Consider the following 21,970-nt stretch of genomic DNA (forward strand, 5'->3'; position numbering starts at 1 on the left):
AAAACGCTCCTGTATAGAGTGATCTGGGTGACCCATACATGAATCACAAAAAAAAAGCTTAGCATGCAGGTATAGCAAAACATTAAGAAGGCAACTGGAATATTGGCCTTTATTGCAAGTGAGAAATTTTGCTAAAACTGTACAGTGCATTGGTGAAACAACATCCAGAGTACCCCATGCAGTTTTTGTCTCCTTATTATGGAGGCATTTACTTGAATTGGAAGCAGTTCAGAAAAGGTTCACTCGGCTGATTCTTGGAATGAAGGTGTTGACCTGTGAGGAAGTGTTAAGTAGCTTGGGCGTATAATCATTGAAGTATAGAAGAATGAGAGATAATACAGGTAAACCTCATTTTTATATAGTACCATTTTACTGGAAATGGTGATTTTATAGAATGAAAGTGATTGGGTTATAAACTGACAGTTCTGCATGCTGTAGACTGGCTGCTCTCCTCAAACACATGAAAATCACTTGAACACACATCTTCCTGTTCATTGATCAACATATTTATTTCCTGTGCACTCTAATGTTAAACTGTGTATAACATTATGTATTTTACTATAATTCTAAGGGAGAACTACACAATACCAGATTTAAGAAAAATTCTTTTTACGTAATGAACTTGGCCCCGACTCATTTTGTGAAGATGGGACTTAGTTGTACGGGAATCTGAGGGAGGTTGACAGAGCGGATGCCAAGAGGGTGTTACCCCTAGTGGGGTTTGAAAATAAGGGTTCTCCCATTTTGAGATGGAAATAAGGAGGGGACTGCCCTTTTTGGAATCCTCTAACTCGGAAAGCAGTGAGCCTGAGTCATTGATTATATTCAAAACTGAGTTAGACAGATTTTTGACCTGCGAGGGAATTAAAGGATTATGATGGGCAGAAAGGAAACTAGAGCTCAGGCCACAAACAAATCAGTCATGATCTTATTGAGTGGCAGAGCAAGCTTGCTGAGCCAAATGACCTACTGCTGCTCCTATTTATTATTATCTTATTCCTTTTGAAATCCTATTGTTAAAATGCAGATTCTATTTGTTTTCCTTTACAGTTTATTGCTTGTTTCTATAGTGGTAACCATGTTATCAGGATTAAAGAGCTAATTATCCCTCTTATTCTGTTAAAAATATATTTTTGAACTTCTACATATTGTATTCTGTTCCCATTACTTGCAAAACCAAACTGCATGAAAAAATTAACTTCAAAGAGTGTGCTCAATCCTGCTGAGTATCATCTAGTATGAAGACCATCTCTTTAGAAATAAAATCCTTCATTAAATTGTTTTTTCTCTAGTTGAATCATTTTTGAGCTTTCATGTACAAAACCCTTGTGCTTCTGAAGAAAAATCCTCTTATGATTACAGAAATTTTTTGATATTGGTTCAAGGAGTAAAAGTGTCAGCTGTGATCTTCAGCAATGCAGGAATCGTGAAATTATAATGCAGTTTGTCCCTTTCTGTTGTGTCACTTATTATTTTGTTCAGTGTGGTGATTTTTACAGTAAAAATCTCTAAATTCTCCACATTTCCTGAAGGCCATTGACTCTCTTAACGCGATACAGGGCTGGATTCTCTGGCCCCAGCCTAATCAAGGGGGAGAAGCCCAGTGCATTTAATGTCAGCAAGAACCCCCTTTGGACTTTTTGCCACCTGGACATAATCCAGTTCTCACCCTCCAAGGGCAGGAATTGGATTAATATATTTAAATCTCCTTAAATACGCTTTGTCAATTTCAAGCCGATTTTCTCCCTGCTCCCAACAGTCTTCAACTTTCGGGGGCAGCAGGAACCCTGCGTCAATCACTACTGATCTCCACAAATAGAAATCAGATTGGCACTGCAAGTTGCTGGGTGCAGTGCCAGGGTGCCAGGTTAACATTGCCAGGGTGTCAGGTTTGGCAAGGAACAATGTTGGGGAGGGGGGTGGTGGTGGTCTCCTGAAGGGGGCGTCCATGGGGACGCCTCAGAAAGGAGTTGGGGGGTCGCCATTGACGGAGCTACTGAAGAGACAAAGTAATCCATCGGGGGACTGGGTTCTGGAAGGGAGGGCTCCTGAAAAGAGGAGGTGGGCCGGGGGCAGCTCCTGAAGGAAGGGGATTGCATGGAGGGGGTCTCCTGAAGGGAGAGTTCATGAGATGTCTCCTGAAGGAGGGGGACTTTTGAAGAGCCAGTAAGTCACTCAACTGGCAGTGAGGGTGTGCTAGTACCAGCGAATGCAGGGGGGTTGGGGTGGTAGTTGGGGGGGTTTGGCTTGAGTCTGGGGGCTTGGTGTGTGTAGGGTTGACTGGAGATCAGGGTTCTTTAAAAATGGCACCTGAATGAGGAGTCAGTGTTTTCCTTGTTGTTAGGTCCCAATCCAAATAATTGTGTGGGAGAAATCAATGAGAATTTTTCCAAGTTTCAAAAAGATTTCTAAATGTGGTTGAATTACGAACTGAATTGCATCGTTGGTCATGCAAGCTTGGAGGTTCCTGTGCTGTAATTTTCTTTGTTCTTTGTTCTTTGACCCTCCCAAGAGGAAACTGACCAGTTTTCCTGCTAGGGACAACATTTAGAAATGTTTTGGGAGAATTCCATCCACAGTGTTTCTGGTGTTATTTACCTTCTGATATAACCATGTGATAATGAAACAGAATATAGGTCAGTACAACACAGGTCTAGGTCCTTTGGCCCACTTGCACTGACTGACACACAATGCCTTTCTGAACTAAACATTTTTTGCCTCTACACAGTTCTCTGCCTATTCATGTATCTGTTAAGATGCCTCTCATACATTTGCTATTGTATTTATTCCTATCACCTCCTTTGGTAGTGCATCCCAGGCACTCAACCTTTTCACATTTCCTTTGAACTTTCCCCCTTAAAAGACTCCCACTATCCATGCCTCTCATAGTTTTGTAAATTTCTATCAAATAGTCCCTCAGCCTCTGACGTTCAAATGAAAACAAACCAAATTTGTCCAATCTTCCTTCGTAACTTATACCCTATAACAGCCAATTTGTGTTAGACTTGGCAGTTGGTCGCGACAGAACAGTTTCACTGACTTGAATGAGTCTGATTCTGTTTTTGTTCACTCAGCAGGGATTCAAACCTGTTAACTTTGTGGGTTGTGTGGTTTACACTTGGAAAGTTTAAGGCTGGTTGTGTGAAGTTGTACCAGCTGCATAAATCTCATGCAATGATGCATTTCTGATTCACCATATGACACATTTCATAGTATACAGCGGAGGACAAACACATCAGCTACAAGATCTGGTTGCATGGACTTTATTTAACTCAGTAAAATATTGAAGTGAGATCCCAAATTATTTCCACAAGGTATGATGCAGCAACTTAGAAGGCAAAAGGAAAAGAAAAGAAAAAATATGTATACTGTCCTAGGCCTTCTGGTTAGTAACAAGGCTGGGCACATTGCCGCTGCTTGCAGACTTTTCTCCAGCCTGATATTACTACCCATTTCAGTCGTATCTCCTGACTGTGGAAAAAGCAGAAATGGGTAGTGTAGGGATCAAGCCCAGTGAGTCAGGAGGCAAAGCGGTCACACCCCTTTTTTACTCAGAACATACGACTTGGGAACAAGAGTAGGCCATTTGCCACTTCAAGCTGCTCTGCCATTTGTTAAGTTCATGGCTGAGCTGATTGTGGTCTCAACTGCACCTTCCTGTTTGTCCCCCTGTTGACTCCCTCGTTGTCAAAAATCTGTCCTAACTCAATCTTGAATAAGTTCAATGACCCAGCCTCCTTCGCTCTCGTGGGGAAGAGAATTTCACAGATTGATGACCCTCAGATCCTCATCTCTGTTTTAAACTGTCCCTGAGTTTTAGTCTCTCCACAAGAGGAAATATCCTTCTCCAGCACCTTCCAAACCTGCAACTTCTACTATTTAAAGATCAATGGCAGGAGGCAGATGGGTATCAGTTGTGGTGCTCACTGGAGTTACCCTGGCTAACTGCTGAATTAGATGAAGTATCAAACTGTCTAACTTTTCTGGGGTAAGTATGCAGCTGATCTGCGTTTCCACTGAGATCAGGGTTAGAAACTTCATGGAGGGTCCTGGCCATCATTGAATCAGCCCATTGGAAGTTTCAAGTTCCCAGGCAATTTCCTTGTATGTCTGTGCATCATGATATCCACAAGAATCCTGTCATGCATCTCTCAACTGACAATCGAGAGAGCAGAAGATTTGAGCCAATATCATTACATAAAGGACACAGTCACTTTGATGGCTTGGCTACCATTTTTAGACAATACTGAGAACAGCCAATTTAAGGAGAGATATCTGACAGGCTAGAACCTTATGGCTGTTGGAGTAGAGAATGGATTGAAGGTACTTGTTTTTGATGTGGCAGGGAGCAGGGGTCAAAGCAATGACAAACCAGTTGTCCTAGTTTTCTGGTGGTGCCACTGCCTTTAAATTGTTGGTACTTCGAGCCCCAGCAACATCCCTCCAAGAACATGATGCTTGTAATATGATGTTTGTCAAGCAGTGATGCCTAAAAATACCATGGTGATAATCTCAAAATATCAAAATGAAGGACATACTTCTTTGATCAAAATATGACTATTTTCTCCAGTAACTAGAAGTTTATAGCTGGCCACCTGCATTAACTTGATTTTTATGTCAAATGGAGAATTTTTTTTAAATTTATGGATCTGGTTCAACTTTCACTGGGTATTTAGCCAAAACTCATTCAGCAATTAGTAACAAATTCAAATTTTGAATACCCAGAACTCAATGTATCCGGATATATCTTCTTATGCAACAATTGACTGTTCCAGAGAGTGTATTATCCTTTATGTGAGGATGGTAATGGTTGTTTCTCTCCAGATGAGATTTTGGAATTATGTATTTTTATACATAATATTCAATATTAAATACAGCATCAAACCATTTTTCTTGATGTCCAATGGCATAATCATTACTAAATCTCCGGCCATCAACATCCTGAAGCTTATCATTCACCAGAAACTTGATTAGCTGCAAGTGTACATCAAGAGGAAGGGGAATCTGTGGCAGGTAACTCACCACCTGATTCCACCCAAGCCTCGGTCTACAAGGCATAAACCAGGAGTGTGATGGATACTCTCCATTTTGCCTTGATGACTGCAGCTCCAACAATTCCAGGAGTTTAACACCATCCAGGACAAAGCGGCTAGCTTTATTGGTACCCTTTGCACCATTTTAAACATAGGAGTCTCTCCATCAATTGTGCTCAATGGCAGCAGTGTGTATCATCCACAAGATGCACTGCAACAACTAATCAAACCTCCTTCAGCAGCACCTTATAAACCTATGACCTCTATTACCTAGTAGTCCTTGAGGCATAGATGCATTGAGATCACCGTCACCTTCAAGTTCCCCTCCTAAACACACAACATCCGGGCTTGCAACTATATTTTAAAGTTCCCATTGGAAGTGACAACATCCTGTTTCTCTGTAACATTCTGCCTGGAGAATTTGAGGCAGAAAATTACAGTTGGGATTCACCAGCACAACTTACCACTGGCGGGGAGCCCAATGGCTGCTGAATCAAGGTTGAGGCTAAATTAGGATTCCCTCCAAGCAGCTAACCCATCATGATCTACCCAGTTTGCCTCACTGGCACTGCTCAGGTTGTAGCCTGGAAAACCTGAAGATCAATCTTGGCATGGTGATATCAGGCAGCGCTTTGATCAAAACCTTAACTCTTGACTGTGTACTGTGAAAACTTTGAAGTGGAACTGAGCCACGACAGATCAGCCATGATCTTATTGAATGGCGGGGCAGGCTCGAAGGGCCAGATGGCCTACTCCTGCTCCTATTTCTTATGTTCTTATGTTCTTAAATGGCCTGGTCAATTTAATTTCCATGCCCCCTGGACACCTGGAAGACTTCCAAATTACAACAGCACTCCATCCTGCAGAAGGGATTCCCCATTCTCTCTGTAAGAATTTGCAGGTATCAGAACACCCCTTTTGCAGTCCTCTGACTCACAGAAGAAGTCAGTTTCACCAGACAGGGGATTTCCTTCACCCTTGTTGCTCACTCAACCACATTCTTTTAACACTGCGTTCCTTCCTAGAAAACTCAAAACCTTTGAAGTCCCTTGAAATCCTTTGAAAACCTTTGTTTTCATTCAGTTTCAAAGTCCAAAACATTTAACTGGCCTTTTAATGACAATTTAATGGTTTTTACGCAGCATGCTCAAGGTTTGTTTATTTATTTTTCCTTTCATTGTTGAATGCAGCTGAAGTAACCCCCCCCGCCCGCCAACATTGTTCTTATTTGCAGTATTTATAAACAGCCTAGTTTTGCTTGACAACTGCAGACAACGTCAAAACAGCTAACTGCTTTTAGCTTCTTTTCTTCATAACCACACTGGTTCAAAAGGAATCCTGATCTCTGAAAATCCAGGATAGCTGTTGCGTTTCCCACAATACATAAATTTGCATTAATTAGATGGTTGAATCCCACCTAACAGATGCTGCTAATGCCAGTGGGAAATACTCTGGGTTTCCCACTGGCGGGAGCACTTAAGTGTACAGTCGGGTGAATTGCACCCTATGTCTGTCTTTTCAAATTTTTTCTGAGATGTGATTCCCCAACTGTGTGAGAGAGTATACAGGAGTACTATTATAACTGAACCAAGTTAATATGTCATTGTCCAGTCCTATTCAGTGAAATGTCAGCAGGAGCCAGAATGGCGCAAATTGGTCGAGTTTATTTCGAGAGATTCTTTTGAAGATTCAGATATGCTCAAAGCAGTGGTGAATGAAAGAGGAAGCTAATAATAACCGCTTTGCTATCTTATACTCTTCAGTGGTTGGGACTTGCCGCAGGTAGGATGTAAAGCGTTATGTGAAATAAAGTGTCTTAAAAATTGGAGAAAATATTAAGAATAATACCAGTTCTATGACTTTCACATAGTAGAAATCACCTATGATTTAATAGTTACCAGGAGAATTCAGTACCAAAGATTACAGTAAGTCAAATGATTTTCCATAAATTATCTTAAAATTCAGATTGCCCAGGAACAGCTACATCATTTTTTTTTAACTTAATTTGTGCTGCAACTACTACAGTTGGCATTCTTAAAAAAGTTCTAGCTTGTTGAAACAGGACAGAAGGCCATTACAACTCATTTTCATTGTGCTGAGACACTTCCTCAGAGCACCTGAGACATGGAGTGTAAGCGTCCAATGGTTCAACTATTTCTCCACCACACCAGGTTTAACTTTATTCAGATAGAGCATCTTTCCCATTATGGACAAGTGTTCTCTGATCACAAGTCAATTCACAACAGAGTGAATGCATGTATAAACAGTTAGTTAGTTGTTTTGAGATCAGTTGTGATATTAGTAGATTCATCCTCTCAGAAAATCAATGCTCATACTTACATTAGTTCACATTTGTCAAGGTGGTAGCTTTATTTGTTCCCCTCTAATTTCCTTCCCTTATCCCCAAAAATCCTCTTGTGAATGCATTAACTTTTGCTGGTATATGTATGTACATTGAGTTGTCCAGGCACATTCCTTGCCTGAACCCAAACAGCTATTTTTCATGACCCAGTCTAACCAATAAGTGCCGATGGGCTATTCATCCCTTAAGGTAACAGAGCAAAGCTTCACTTGGCCACTGTTCACAGCCGCACCCTTTTCTCCACAGGTTCCAAAACAATAATTAGGAGTCAGATCTCTGGCTAATTTGTCTCTACTAGCTCAGATGTCAAATTCCAGGTTCAATTCTGGCCTTTGGGTCACTGTGTGTTTGCACATTCTCTCTGTATCTGTATGGGTTTCCTCTGGGTGCTCTGGTTTCCTCCGACAGCCCAAAGTTGTGAAGGTTCAGTTGATTGGCCGTGCTAAATTAACTCTAGTGTCAGGGGGATTAGCAGGGTAAATATGAGGGATTACAGGAATAGGGCCGTGATTTGTATGGGATTGTGGTTGGTGCAGACTTGATGGGCCGAATTGCCTTATTCTGCACTGTAGGGATTCTATTTTAAACATCAGTTTTAAAAATCCCTAAGCCAGCTGAGAAACAAGCCTTCAATCCCCATCATTAAATGGAGAGTAACCTTCATCCAAATCACCAATGAATATTTTTGTGAATATTAAATAGCAGCTGAAACGAGCAATGATCACTTTTTTATCATTTTGAAATGTATTCTCATGGTTGCCTCATAAACTACTTCCTTCAATTGGATATAGAATTTCTGACAGCGATGTCTTCAAAAATATAGATCTGAAATGTGGCCTGGTTGCTTCATTAATTTTTTAAGCAAGGAGCATCTGACATCCTACTTAAAAAGCTCTCTGTCCTTTTATATGCATTAACTCCAGGAGTATAGAATATCCTTTGAAGTTTTTAGGATACATAGAATCTTTAAAAATAAATCAAAATGTTCCTTTATATTTTTTTGCTGAAGTATTTCAAAAAGGATGTGCAGCTCTGAGCAACAATCTCAGTGTTCTTTGCCTAAATGAAGTGCTTGGAGTGCTGTTACATTTTTCCAAATTTTGATGCAGGAAACTTCAAAGAGATTTCAAGTTGTCTGTTTCGTTTAGTTGAAAGCTTGCCAGAAAGTTTAGCAAAGTTTTTATATCTGTGAGTCGGCACGATGTTTTTGCTAACTAGTACCATTCTGTTGGCTGTAATTGCTCGCTGCTGGAATGAAGGGAATGGGAAAGGGAGCAGGTTGAATGAATTGCTCCCACTGTTTGATTTCTTTTTCAATATAAAATTGGAACATACATTGCACTACTGTGTTTCAGGGCCTGAATATTTCTTTTGTTCAATCTGCTCTCTTACGTGTCGAGTATTTTTTAAAGAGCAGGCATACAGCTATGCACTTGTGTAGCATTTGACTGGGAAGGGAAACTAAAATACATTTTCCTTTTCATCCAGCTTGACACTGGTCTCGCAAGTCCATCTTTAGCCATTCTGCTGATGGTATTCCTTGCCTCTGATGTTCAATTGGTAGAATTCTACCAGTAGAATATTTAAGAGTGTGATATGGATGTCAGGTACTAGGGCTTACCAATGGATTGAAACAGTAGGATGTTAGATGTTCTTTGCTTTAAAAATTAATGAAGCAACTGAGCCATATTTCAGATCCATTTTTCTGAAGATGTCGCTGTCAGAAATTCTATATCCAATCCAGGAAAAAATTTTATGAGGTGACCATGAGCAATGCATTTTAAAATGATAAACAATGACTGTAAACTGTTTCCGATTCTATTTAATGTGCACAAAAATACTCATTGGTAATTTGGATGCAGGCTGCATTACAGCATGTCGACTGTCACAGGAGGCATTGTAAATCAGTTCTGGCATTGAGCGTAATGATGCAACTCAACAGAAAACCAACCTGTAATGCTTTAGTTTTAACCAATAGTCCCAATCCATTGCACAAATAAAATGTATTTCCTCTGACGTGGTCTAGCAAACTATTCCATTGTAAAAACAAAAGGCCTTCAATAAGGATGAAACTGCAGCGGGTTAAAGTCACCTTCATTGTCACCTTCTCAGAGAAATTGAGAACTAGATGGTCTTATCAGCATTACTCCTTCTAAAGAACTTTTTTTAAAATTCTGTTTTTTAAAATAAATCATGCTCGGGATTTGGATGTCGTAACGTTTGCCAGCCTATATTTATTGGTTGTTGATACTAGCCACAGGGAGGAAGAAGAGCCATCTAAAGATGTATGTAAAATAGTGGTGTAAAATGCAGTATGCAGGCATAGCAAATGATTAGAAAAGCTTGAAGAATGTTATTGTTTATTACAAGGGGAATTAATTACAAAAGTAGAGTGGTTATGCTTCAGTTCTACAGGGCACCAGTGAGACCACATCTGAAGTATTGTGTCTTATTGAAAGAAAGATGTAAATGCATTGGAAGCAGTTCACAGAACATTTACTAGACTAATACCAGAGGTGGATGGGTAGTTTTATGAGGACAGAATGGGCAGGTTAGGCTTGTATTCATTAATGTTTAAAAGAGGAAGGTGTGACTTGATTGAAACCTTTAAGATCCTGGGGGGTATTGGCAGTTTTGATGATGTTTCCTCCTGTGGGAGAATCTAGAACTAGGCGTCACTATTTAAAAGTGAGGGGTCACTCATATATAAGATGGAGATGAGGAGAATTTTTCTTTCTCAGATGGCCAAAAGTCTTTGGAACTCTCTTCCTCAAAAGGCAGCGGAAGCGAAGTCTTTGAATAGTTTTAAGGCAGAGCTAGATAGACTTGTGATTAACAAAGAGATGAAAACTTATCAGGGTAGGCAGGAATTTGGGGTTGAGGTGACAATCAGATCAGCCATGATCTTGTTGAATGGCAGAGCTAGCTCAAAAGGCTGAGTGTCTGACTAATTATATGTTTGTATGTAATTTATTTATTGCCTGTCCCTGGTGCCCTTAAGAACGTGCGGATGAGTCATCTTCATGAGCCATTGCAGTCCATGTGGAATTTTGAAGTGATTGATTTTGAAATTAAATAATTTGTTCACTGGTTCATAAAATGCATGTTGCAGATATTCGTGGAGGACAACAGAATGGAGTGAATGTCGAGTTGACTCACTGCTCAGCCAGCAAGACAGACGACGTGGAAATCAAACTGCCCTCTGTGGTGGGGGAATTCAAACCCGGGAATATTACTGTGTGCAAGTTAATGAAGACCTCTTATCTTATCTGAACACACTTAAGGAAAAGGAAGGTACTGGACCATGTTTGATCTGTAATGTGACCCACTGTGTTTATCCCCTGCAGGCTAGATTTAAATGTCAGTTTGATTTTCCGCAATATACCACTTCAAGTAAGCCTTTCTATATGGAATATTTCATTTTCATGAATTACATTAATTAATATCAATTTCATTCACAGCATTAAATTTCTCCTAAGTTTTATGAATGAATAATAATCAGATCCAAATCTGATACAACTGTATGGCCAAGAAAGGCTTTATTGTAGCAAAAGGTGATGCATACAATTGATTCTCCCTGACTGTTCCATGTAACACTTTTATATATAGAAGAGAAGGAATAAAATGTCTTTTTCTTCATACCCTCACAAAGGCATAGGCTTCCTGAATAATCAAAATTCAAACCATTCACAATCAATTGCAAGGATGGATATTTTAAAAATAAACTAATTAAAATGAATGCTAGAACATCAACTAAACAAATGGTGGAAATAAAACTATATAAAAACAAAACTGAAAGAATATTGTTGAGTCTGACCACAATAGCCTACATCTTCACCCAGTACCAATATTCATCAGCCAGTATCAGCTGATCTGTAATCTGGAGAAAGTTTATTCAAGCTTTGTCCATCAACTGTAACTTGTCCATAAGTAAGATGTTCTGTCTGGATGGTTTAAGCCATTCATGTGTATATATTTATTTGAAAATAAAAGAATCTATAGGGATTTTGTTTTATGAAAAGATATTTAATTTCTTTTGTTATCTGCTTAGAAGTGCCACATCATATCCTACCAATGACAGGCATTGTCAAGACTACAAACAATGCACTCTGTGAATGCAATTACACTTTGCAAAGTGAACTATGCAAAGCATTTGTATCAGAATATAATGATATTTTATTATAAGTACTAGCTTGTTTAAATAAATGAGTTAATGGCTCTATTAAAATAGTGACAACGGAGTTGAGTACACATTTGTCTCAGATCTTCATATACTATAAATTCAGGGCCATTGCTTTTCATTTTTCAAGTAAGAAAATCGATAGATTTTGAGATTCAAAAGTGTCAGAGGATATGGGAAGAGAGCAAGAGTATGATGATGAGATAGAGGATCAGCTGTGATCATATTGAATGACAGAGCAAACTCAAAGGGCCAAATGGTCTATTCCCCCTTCTATTGTCTATGTTTCAATGTTTCTATGTACTCTTATTTGTGAATGATTGTCCCTCACAAATATTAAGAGTAGGCTGCTTAAAACGAACCATAACTAATTATGGTTGCATGATTCTGGTGCAGCTACAGTTGTATGCTTATGTGGCATTTACGGGGTAACTTCTTAAAATGTGGTAGATCTTGACTAAGCGTGATAGTATAAAATGAGTGATGGTGAATCAGCAGCCATCTTATATCCCTGCTGATTTTATTTATCTTGAAGTCAGGTCATTGGCCATCATTCATTACACAAAGTCAAAATCTTGTTTTAAATCTGATTTGTTAAATAATCTTAGACTATTAATTGATTGCTAAAGTGACACAGAGGCAATGTTCTCTCAGTTTTTCCAGTTCACATATGCACTCTTCACTCCCCCTCCCTCGCTAGTTATTCTTGCATGCTTCTTCCCCACTAGTTCTCCCTCACAAAGATTCTCTGATTCTTCACATTTCAAGTTCAGTTATTTTTCTCAGATTAACCCCACAACAACCATTCAATCAGTTCAAATAAGCATTCTTTATTTCTCTGTTCTTACCTCTTCACTGCACCAAGGAAATCTGTCAGTTCTTTCCCCTGTACCACTCCAATGTTCATCAACTATCCTTCTTTAATTCTACTCCATCCCTTAGTTCACAGAGGTACTCTATTTTGATTCTTTGCTATCTTAAATGGATTTCCCCCAGAAAAAAAATATTTTGAGACACAGTATCTAAGCAATTTGAGACTTGCAGGAAGTGTAATATGACCAGACCATAAGACATCAGAGCAGAAGCAGGTCATTCAGCCCATCGAATCTGCTCCACCATTCAATGAGATCATGATGGATCTAATATGATAATCCTCAACTCCACTTTTCTGTCTTTTCCCCATAATTCTTGATTCCCTTACTGATTGTACGACCATAAACATGCTTAGAAGAAAAAAGGTGGCTTCATTTACCAAAGCTTCCACTTCTGGGGTTTTAATCGTGCTATGTTTAGGTCTTTGTAGATTAATTGATAGGGACTTATTGCTGTGACTGGTAAACAACTTCATTATCATTATTTAGTCTGGGTGGTAAAGGCAAATTAGATTAACTTTTTTTTTGTCATCTTTTTTCCACTTCTGGGGACTTTGGCAGGACAGTAAAGGAATCACAGAATATTACAGTGCAGAAGAGGCCCCTCGGCCCATCGAGTCTGCACTGACGAATGAAAGGCCCTGACCTGCCCACGTAATCCCACTTACCAGTACTTGGCCCACAACCTTGAATGTTGTGGCGTGCCAAGTACTTATCCAGGTACTTTTTAAATGATATGAGGCAATCCACCTCCACCGCCCTCCTGGGCAGTGCATTCCAGACCATCACCACCCTCTGAATAAAAAAGTTTTCCTCAAATCCCCCCTAAATCTTCCACCCCTCACTTTTAGCTTGTGTCTTATCGTAACTGACCCTTCAACCAAGGGGAACACCCTATCTGCCCTGTCCATGTACCTCATAATCTTGAACACCTCCTCCCTCAGTCTTCTCTGCTCCAGAGAAAACAGCCCAAGCCTATCCAACCTCTCTTTATAACTTAAATGTTTCATCACAGGCAACATCCTGGTAAATCTCCTCTGTGCCCCTTCCAGTGCCTTCATGTCCTTCCTATAATGTAGCGAACAGAACTGCACACAGTACTCCAGCTGTTGGCCTCACCAAAGTTCTTTGCAACTCCATCAGGACCTCTCTGTTTTTGTAATCTATACCCTGATTGATAAAGGACAGTGTGTCATATGCCTATTTACCCACGCTATTAACCTGCCTTTCTGCCATCAGAGATCTATGGACAAACACACCAAGGCCTCTTTGATCTTTGTAATTTCCTAGTGTCAGACCTTTCATAGTATACTTCCTTTCCTTCCAAAGTGTATCACCCCACTTTGAGCTCCAGCTCTAAATCTGAAATACTAACTATGAAAATTACAGATAGTTGATATGTGTGGCACTTGATGGACCATTAGGATTTAGACAACATTTACATCCTGTAGTTACAAGAACAGGTCAGAGACCAGGAGTCCTGTAGCATGTAACTCAGTTCTGGACTCCTCAAAGCTGTCCAAATATACAAAGCATATGTCAGGAGTGTGCTGAAGTACTCTGCTTGCCTGGGTGAGTGCAGCTCCAACAACACTGGAGAAACTTGACACCATTCAATCCGCTTGATTGGAACCCCATCCACAAACCTTCACTCCCTCCACCAATGCACTGTAGCAGCAGTGTGTACCATCTACAAGATCTTCAAAACCCATGACTGCTACCGGCTAGAAGGATAAAGACGTCAAACACATGGGGACATCACCATCTGGAAGTTTCCCTCCAAACCACCGACTATCCTGACTTGGAAATATAGCATCACCATTCCTTATCTGTCGCTGACTCAAAATCCTAGAACACCCTCCCTAATAGCACTGTGATATACATATGCCACATGGACTGTAGCGGTTCAAGAAGGCAACCCACCACCACCTCATCAAGTGTAATTACAGATAGGTATTAAATGCTCACCTAGCCAGTGACACCCACACTCCATTTATTGTCAGTGAACATTTTAACAATACTGATGAGAAAAATTCTTGTTTTTGTACTTTCTCCATTTTGTTGGGTTGTGTTATTATATGATCTGAATTTTCAGTTCAGGGGCAGAAAGCAGGATCCTGTACTCAACCCACTCCTGGGGGGGAAACAGTGACTTGTTTGGAATTTAGTTATGGGTGGGCTTTGAAAGCTAGAAGGTCAATCAGAGGCATTCCAGTTTGAGATAAGGAGCAACATGCAATCAAGGGTAGATGATTGAAAAGATGCAATATTATAGAGGTGCCTTCTCATCAAAATTTGAAAAGCTTAAATACAAAAACTACCAGTGAAGAAGGGCACTTGATAGTTTGCAAACCTCCCCCACACTGTGTAATCTCAATGTTATTACAGGCTTTTCCATATGTGATTAATACTCTAACTACAAAGTTGAAAAAATAAATTATTTTGTTAAGTGTTTCCATCTCACTGAGAAGGTTTCAGTCCAATCCGTATCCAACAAGCTGCTCTGAAAATTCTGCTCACACTTTGATAGTGGTGACAAACTGCAGCTGAAACAATCCACAACATTCTAAAATATTCAACATGCTTAAAAAGAGTAATTTCACTGTCAAAATGTTAACAGGTCCTCGAAAAATGTTCAAAGATCTGAATCAGGATTCACATCTTTGCCAAAAACTAATCAGTTCTTCTTTGCACTGTACTTTATCTGTGAACCAAGTTTCATTGAAATCTGCTCATTCATTTTTGAGAGATATTGCTCGTAGACAAATAGACTAGCAATCAGGGACAAAAAGGTTACCTCCAACTACCTCCAGTGGCAGAGGTAAAAAAGCAGTCTGTCCAAAACTGTAGGGGACTTGGGTTGGAATACCTATAGAGGGCAGCCTTTGACTCCACCAACAGCAGGTAGACAGGTAAGGAAGACATGTAGATTTGCCAGGAATGTTATACCCAAACAAGTCATCTCCATGCAGTTCAGCTACCCCCATTGCCCATCACTTAGAGTCATAGAGAGGTTTACTGCATGGAAACAGGCCCTGTGGCCCAACTTGTCCATGCTGCCTTTTTTTTAAAACCCCTAAACTAATCCCAATTGCCTGCATTTGGCCCATATCCCTCCATACCCCTCATACCCATGTAACTACCTAAATGCTTTTTAAAAGATAACATTGTACCCGCCTCTACTACTACCTCTGGCAGCTTGTTCCAGACACTCACCACCCTCTGTGTGAAAACATTGCCCCACTGGACACTTTTGTATCTCTCCCCTCTCACCTTAAACCTATGCCCTCTGGTTTTAGACTCCCCTAGCCTTGGGAAAAGACATTGACTATCTACCTTGTCTATGCTCCTCATTATTTTGTAGACCTCCCCCTCAGCCTCCTATGCTTCAGAGAGAAAAGCCCCAGTCTATTCAGCCTCTCATTATAACTCAATCCACCAAGTCCCGGTAGCATCTTACTAAATCTTCCTGCATTCTTTCTAATTTAATAATGTTCTTTCTATAATAGGATGACCAGAATTGCACACAGTATTCCAAGTGTGGCCTTACCAATGTCTTGTACAACTTCAATAAGACATCCCAACTCCTGTATTCAATGTTCTGAATGATGAAACCAAGCATACCAAATGCTTTCTTCACCACTCTGTCCACCTGTGACTCCAGTTTCAAGGAGCTCTGAACATGTACCCCTAGATCTCTTTGTTCTGCAACTCTCCCCAAAACCCTACCATTAACTGACTAAGTCTTGCCCTGGTTCAATCTACCAAAATGCGTCATCTTGCATTTGTCAAAACTAAACTCCATCTGCCTTTCGTTAACTCAGTGGCCCAATTGATCAAGATCCGTTGCAATTGGAGATAACTTTCATCGCTGTCCACTATGCCACCAATCTTGGTGTCATCTGCAAACTTACTAACCATGTCCCCTATATTCTCATCCAAATCATTAATATAAATGACAAATAACAGTGGACCCAGCACCGATCCCTGAGGCACACCGCTGGTCACAGGCCTCCAATTTGAAAAACAACCCTCTACAACCATCCTCTGGCTTCTGTCAAGAAGCCAATTTTGTATGCAATTAGATACCTCACCTGGATCCTGTGAGATTTAACTTTATGCAACAACCTACCACGCAGTACCTTGTCAAAGGCCTTGCTAAAGTCCATGTAGATAACATCAACTGCATTGCCCTCTTCTACCTTCTTGGTTACCCCTTTAAAAAACTCAGTATAAACACCTAGAAACTAGAGGCCTACTGGAAAATCTGTTGGCTGTTAACCTAATTGATAATGTTTACATGATGCCCCCAAACTTACCTCAGTAAAAATATCTGATGCTAAAAGTATTGTTGAGAAAGTGACATATTGGCCAAATTGTGGTGAATTATCAAGACCTCTAAGATCAGGAACAGAGGTGAATGGGGCCCAGAACTGGACCTGATAATTCACCCCCATTTGGTTTTTAATCTCAGAAAGAAACTCTTCATCCTCTACATAATTATTATTCTTTGCTGGGATAGTTTATAATGCCACTAATGTTCTGCCATTTACTCATTTCAATCTCTTAATGGACGCTCTTAGCACCATTTTCCACCTTTATCAGCACCATTTATATTCCTTTTGTCTTTCTGCCGATGCCATTACTATCAATTATTTTCCCCACCCCCCCCAACCTTCACAGTATAAATCTTGTCCGATTTTCCTTGTCTTCTACTGTGACGAAGGGTCACCCTGACTGAAAACATTGGCTCTATTATCGCCACAGATGCTGTCAGACCTGCTGAGATTGTTCAGCATTTTCTGTTTTTTTTGTGATAGAAATGCATTTCTTGTATTAAACTGAGCAAGCTTAGACTTGTCAGTTCTAGCCATCCCTTGACTTGTCATGGGTAAGCTGTGCAATAATGCTTATCCCTTATGAATCCTTATTCATTATTGCACAATGCCATAATTTGGGTGGGCATAGGGTCCATAGCCAACAGGTTTACCTGGAATCCCGAATGTTAATTTGGACCAAATATGTGTTGGCTCAACCTAATTTGTGGCACATCTGCTACACTCTGACTAAAATTAAGGAAAATTAGTGCAAAAAGTTACATGATTATAGGACCGTATATATTTCCATGGCAAGATATAGTTATTATAAAGTTGATATTCCTGATGGTCTATATGTAAATGTAAATACAAACTTCTAGGGATATGAATAGCCTGCCCCTGTGCCTCAAGAATTAAACCCCCAATCAAAAATCCAGCCCAATGCAAGAGATTACTATTCACCTTTCAGAGTACGCATTCTCCTTGATGTGGTGATTTTTTCACTTTCTCATGTTATTAAAAAAAGCATAAGTTGAATGAGGGGTTTTATTTGTTGTCATGGCTAAAGCAACATGTATATTTTTCCTTTAATTGTTAGCTGAAAAACCTGTTGCCAACAAGTTGTGTACTGGGCCCACACCAAACACTACACAGTTGTGTCAAATTGCCTGTCCCATTGAATGTGAAGTGTCATCCTGGACTGCTTGGGGACCATGTACGTATGAAAGCTGTGACAGTCCCCAAGGAAAGAAAGGTATGCAAAATCTATCATCCACAGGATTGCAACAAATATCAGATATTATTTGTAGTATGTACTTTAAATATTGGAGTGCATATATTTTGGGAATATAAATGCAGTGTCTCAAAACCAACAACTTGGGAACAAAGTTGTTCAGATTTCAGATCTTGTCAGATTTTGAGTCAGGCTGTTTAGAACATAGACTGTTGGGGTCAAGCCAGGTCAAGGGTTGCTCAGAGCACGGGAATAAACTGGCGTGCAAGCAGTGAAGGGGGTGCCTACTCAGGTTCCATATTGTGCCAATGCAACACCAAGTTGAATTCTCTTGATGAATTATTTATTTTACTGAATTAGAATTTTTGCATGACACTTTCCAAAAATATCCGTTTCTTTGGTGGACAACTCTGGGTTTTTGACAGCTGCTTTTGAGACACTACAAAACAGAACATTCTGGAAAACCAAGGAAACTAAACTTTAAAGAGTAGCTTTAAAACATATATTTGGATGGTTTTCTGCACTTTTTCTATTGATTAATGTTTTCAAACTCCCCTGTGCAATAAGTATATCAAAACACTTGACGAGTCTGCGATCTCACAACAGCTATTACACAGAGGAACCTCCATCTATTTCGCAAACTGCATGGCAAATATATATTTAATTTATGATGGAAAACTGTAGATTCCAAATAAAAAAAAAACAATTTGTGCAGATTTTTTTCAAAAGATTGCGATAATATTTTCAATAAAATGTAAAACAAGTGTGACAATTAAATAATATAGAAGATGCAAAGGCTCCAGGCAACCTTTGTTTCAATCAGTGCAGAATTTGAATGTCAATTGATAATCAGCCCTGTTTATATAATTCTTAATTTGAAAGATTCACCTTCATGAGCCAATGTAATTCCAGATTCTGTTAAAGACTTCACATGTGTATTAAAAGTTAGATAAGAATAAGGCAAGGGACAGTGTAGATTGAATTTGCTGCTTTCTATTATTGACTCTGTTTTGTAAACAGGAAAATGAAAAAAGTAAAATTATTCCTTCCTTTAGGATTTAAACTTCGGAAACGACACATTGCCAATGAACCTACTGGCGGGACAGGAAATTGTCCGCACTTGATTGAAGCTATCCCTTGTGACGACCCATCCTGTTACAGTTGGCAGGTTGTGAGACTGGGAGAATGTACACCTGACAATGACAGTGAGTGTGGGCCAGGCATCCAGACACCAGAAGTTCAATGTATCAACAGCAATAGTAAGTTTATTATAAATGGATATCTGAGGAACTTGTATGTAGAAATACATTTTTTTCACACACTGAGAATAAGACATGATGACTTGATTTATTATCAACTTCAATGGTATAAGAGAAATCTTTCAGGATGTTTTAAGTCAGTTCCTTAGTTTCAGTCTATGTTTTAATTAAATAATTCTGTTCAGATTGCTATTTGCATGAGCACCTGCACGATGGAATCTTTGTTACTGATGTCATTCATTTAACACCTGATTCTACCATCTGCATTTGCAGATCATTCACCCTGGATTTTTTGATAGAAACCATGTCTAATTGTGGGTTAGACTCAGAATCATTTTGCCTACTTGGTTTCAAATACAGCCTAAGCTAATGAGAAGAGTATCTCCAGTCTTCTATCTTTATGTGTGCTATGGGAATGAAGTGTGGGTAGCTGCAAATCAAATCCTAGTGGACATGAGCTCTCTGAATAAAGCAATTCATTTTTCTGTACCAGAGGCTGTTAGCTGATGGGCGCATGCAGACTGGACGCAGGGTGGAATCTTCCAGTCCTGCCAGCGAAAGGAAGGTTGGCAAGGGTGAGGAAACTTAATTTGGCGTGAGGCAAAAAAGCTACTTCCTGATGGTGGGATTAATTTTTGAAATGAAGTTAGAGTAAGCTTCTCTACAAGCAATGTTGATCAGTCCTTTTGCGTGCATTTGCATGTCATTTATGCTCATTAATAGACAATCTTGTTAGAATTAAGTACTCTTTCCAAATTAGCCACCACTAAATTAGCTACTAGAATTAGACCCAGAATGGAAATTTCCACCCACTGTGTGTAAAAAATGAAGTATATCACACAGTAGAATGGAGGTACTGCTTTGAGATTGGGGCTGGGGTCCAACCATGTAATAACTGGCCTAGCAGTATGAAATGTACTTGTTACGGTTCATCAGGAAGCCCATGAACATTTTACACCTGTTGTAGTCTGGAAATATGAATAGTGTGGATAGTGATGGTAGAGGCTCAAGTCCTTTCTGTCATATGGTTTTGGATCTCATTACAGTCTTGGTCCTGACATTGGAAAAAAGAGCTGAACTCAAAAGGTGAGGAGAGAGTGACTGCCCTTGACATTAAGGTCACATTTATTCAGTTTGGTATCACATTATTCAATGAGAATCAGGTGAAGACTCTGTTCATTGGAGTCATGTTTGACTCAAAGAAACATGGTTGTGTTTGTTGGAGGTCAATCATCTTAGTCCCAAGATATCGCTGCAGGAGTTCCTCAGGGTAACGTTCTCGGTGAAGCCATCTTCAGCTGTTTCATGGATGACGTTCCCTATAATATGAGGTCAAAAGTAGAAATGTTCACTGATGATTGCACGACGTTCATCATTTGTGATTCCTCAGATATTGAAGCAGTCCATGTCCATATGCAGCAAGAGCTGAACAATATTTATGCTTGATCAATAAATGGCAGTAATATTTGCACCACACAAATTCCAGGCAATGATTATCTCCCCTTGACATTCAATGGCATTACCATCACTGAATCCCCTTCTATCAACATCCTGGGGGTTACCATTGTCCAGAAACTGAACTGAAACAACTATACAAATACTGTGACTACAAGAGCAGGTCAGAGGCTGGGAATTCTGTGGCAAGTAACTAATCTCCTGACTCCACAAAGCCATCTATGGTGCATAAGTCAGGAATGTGATGGAATACTCTGTACCTATTTGGATGCATACAGCTCCAAAACTTCTCAGGAAGCTTGACACTATCCAGGACAAAGCAGCCCATCTGATTGGCGTCCCATCTGATATCTTAAACATTGACTCCCTTGACCACCAATACAAATTAGTAGCAGTGGGTACCATCTACAAATTGCATAACAGCAACTTACCAAGACATCTTCAACATCACCTTCCAAACACTCAGATTCTACCAAACAGAAGGACAAGGATAACAGATGGATGGGAACACCATCTTTTGGGGCTTCCCTACAAACCACACATCATCCTGACTTGGAACTATATCTTAATTTTATGCTGGCAGGTTTCCACCTTTTTGGCTCTCACTGGATTCTCCATGTCCATCTGCCACCAAACTTGCCGTGGGTGGGTTAGGAGAATTCCACTCATTGATCGTAAGTGGTTGGGGCCCTGCAGCACCCTTCCAATTACAGTTTGCCAACCCGAAAAGGACCCACTTATCCTGATTTTTTCATGTTAGCTAAGCAATCTATTGTCCATGCTATTCCCAACACTGTGATCTCTTATTTTGTATTTTTTTTTTACCTAATGCATTTTAGAATACGCTGTTCTGTTCTGTACGATGTAGTGAATCATTCAAATATGAAGGCTGGGCCTATCGGAAAACCAGGGAGAACAGTCATCAGTGGAGGTGGCCCAATAGAATCGTATGTTGTTGAGGCAATTAATTGGCTACCAGCACACCTTCCCCACCATGAGATCCCCGATGCTTACTAATTAGAGGCTGGCAGCCTCTCATGCCATTAGTAGGAGGGCTGGTAGTCTGTGGCATTGCACTCACCTGAAGCCCAGGATCGCGGAGGGACCCAAGACCAAATGTGGGAGTGGGAGGCCAAAAGTGGGAGTGGCTGGAGAGAATAGTGAGGGGAGTTAGTAGTAATGGCAAGTGGGTAGCTCTCAATAGCCATGCCTCTGTCTGAGGCTGGTCCTGTAATAAAAAAAGCAAATGGAATGATAGC

General features: G+C 40.0%; 1 protein-coding gene across 1 annotated transcript in view; it reads left to right on the forward strand.

Moving 5' to 3' along the window:
• The window catches only part of LOC145355412 (thrombospondin type-1 domain-containing protein 7A-like), a 429,239-nt gene that overhangs the window by 236,600 nt on the left and 170,669 nt on the right, over window positions 1–21,970 (forward strand). Inside the window, exons 4-6 of the mRNA XM_080207485.1 lie at window positions 10,508–10,689; window positions 17,863–18,018; window positions 19,053–19,256. Coding sequence (XP_080063611.1) covers window positions 10,508–10,689; window positions 17,863–18,018; window positions 19,053–19,256 — 542 coding nt within the window. The remainder of the gene's footprint in view (window positions 1–10,507; window positions 10,690–17,862; window positions 18,019–19,052; window positions 19,257–21,970) is intronic.

Source organism: Carcharhinus amblyrhynchos, chromosome 2 (genome assembly GCF_965287045.1).
Source record: "Carcharhinus amblyrhynchos chromosome 2, sCarAmb.v2.hapA, whole genome shotgun sequence".
Classification (NCBI taxonomy): domain Eukaryota; kingdom Metazoa; phylum Chordata; class Chondrichthyes; order Carcharhiniformes; family Carcharhinidae; genus Carcharhinus; species Carcharhinus amblyrhynchos.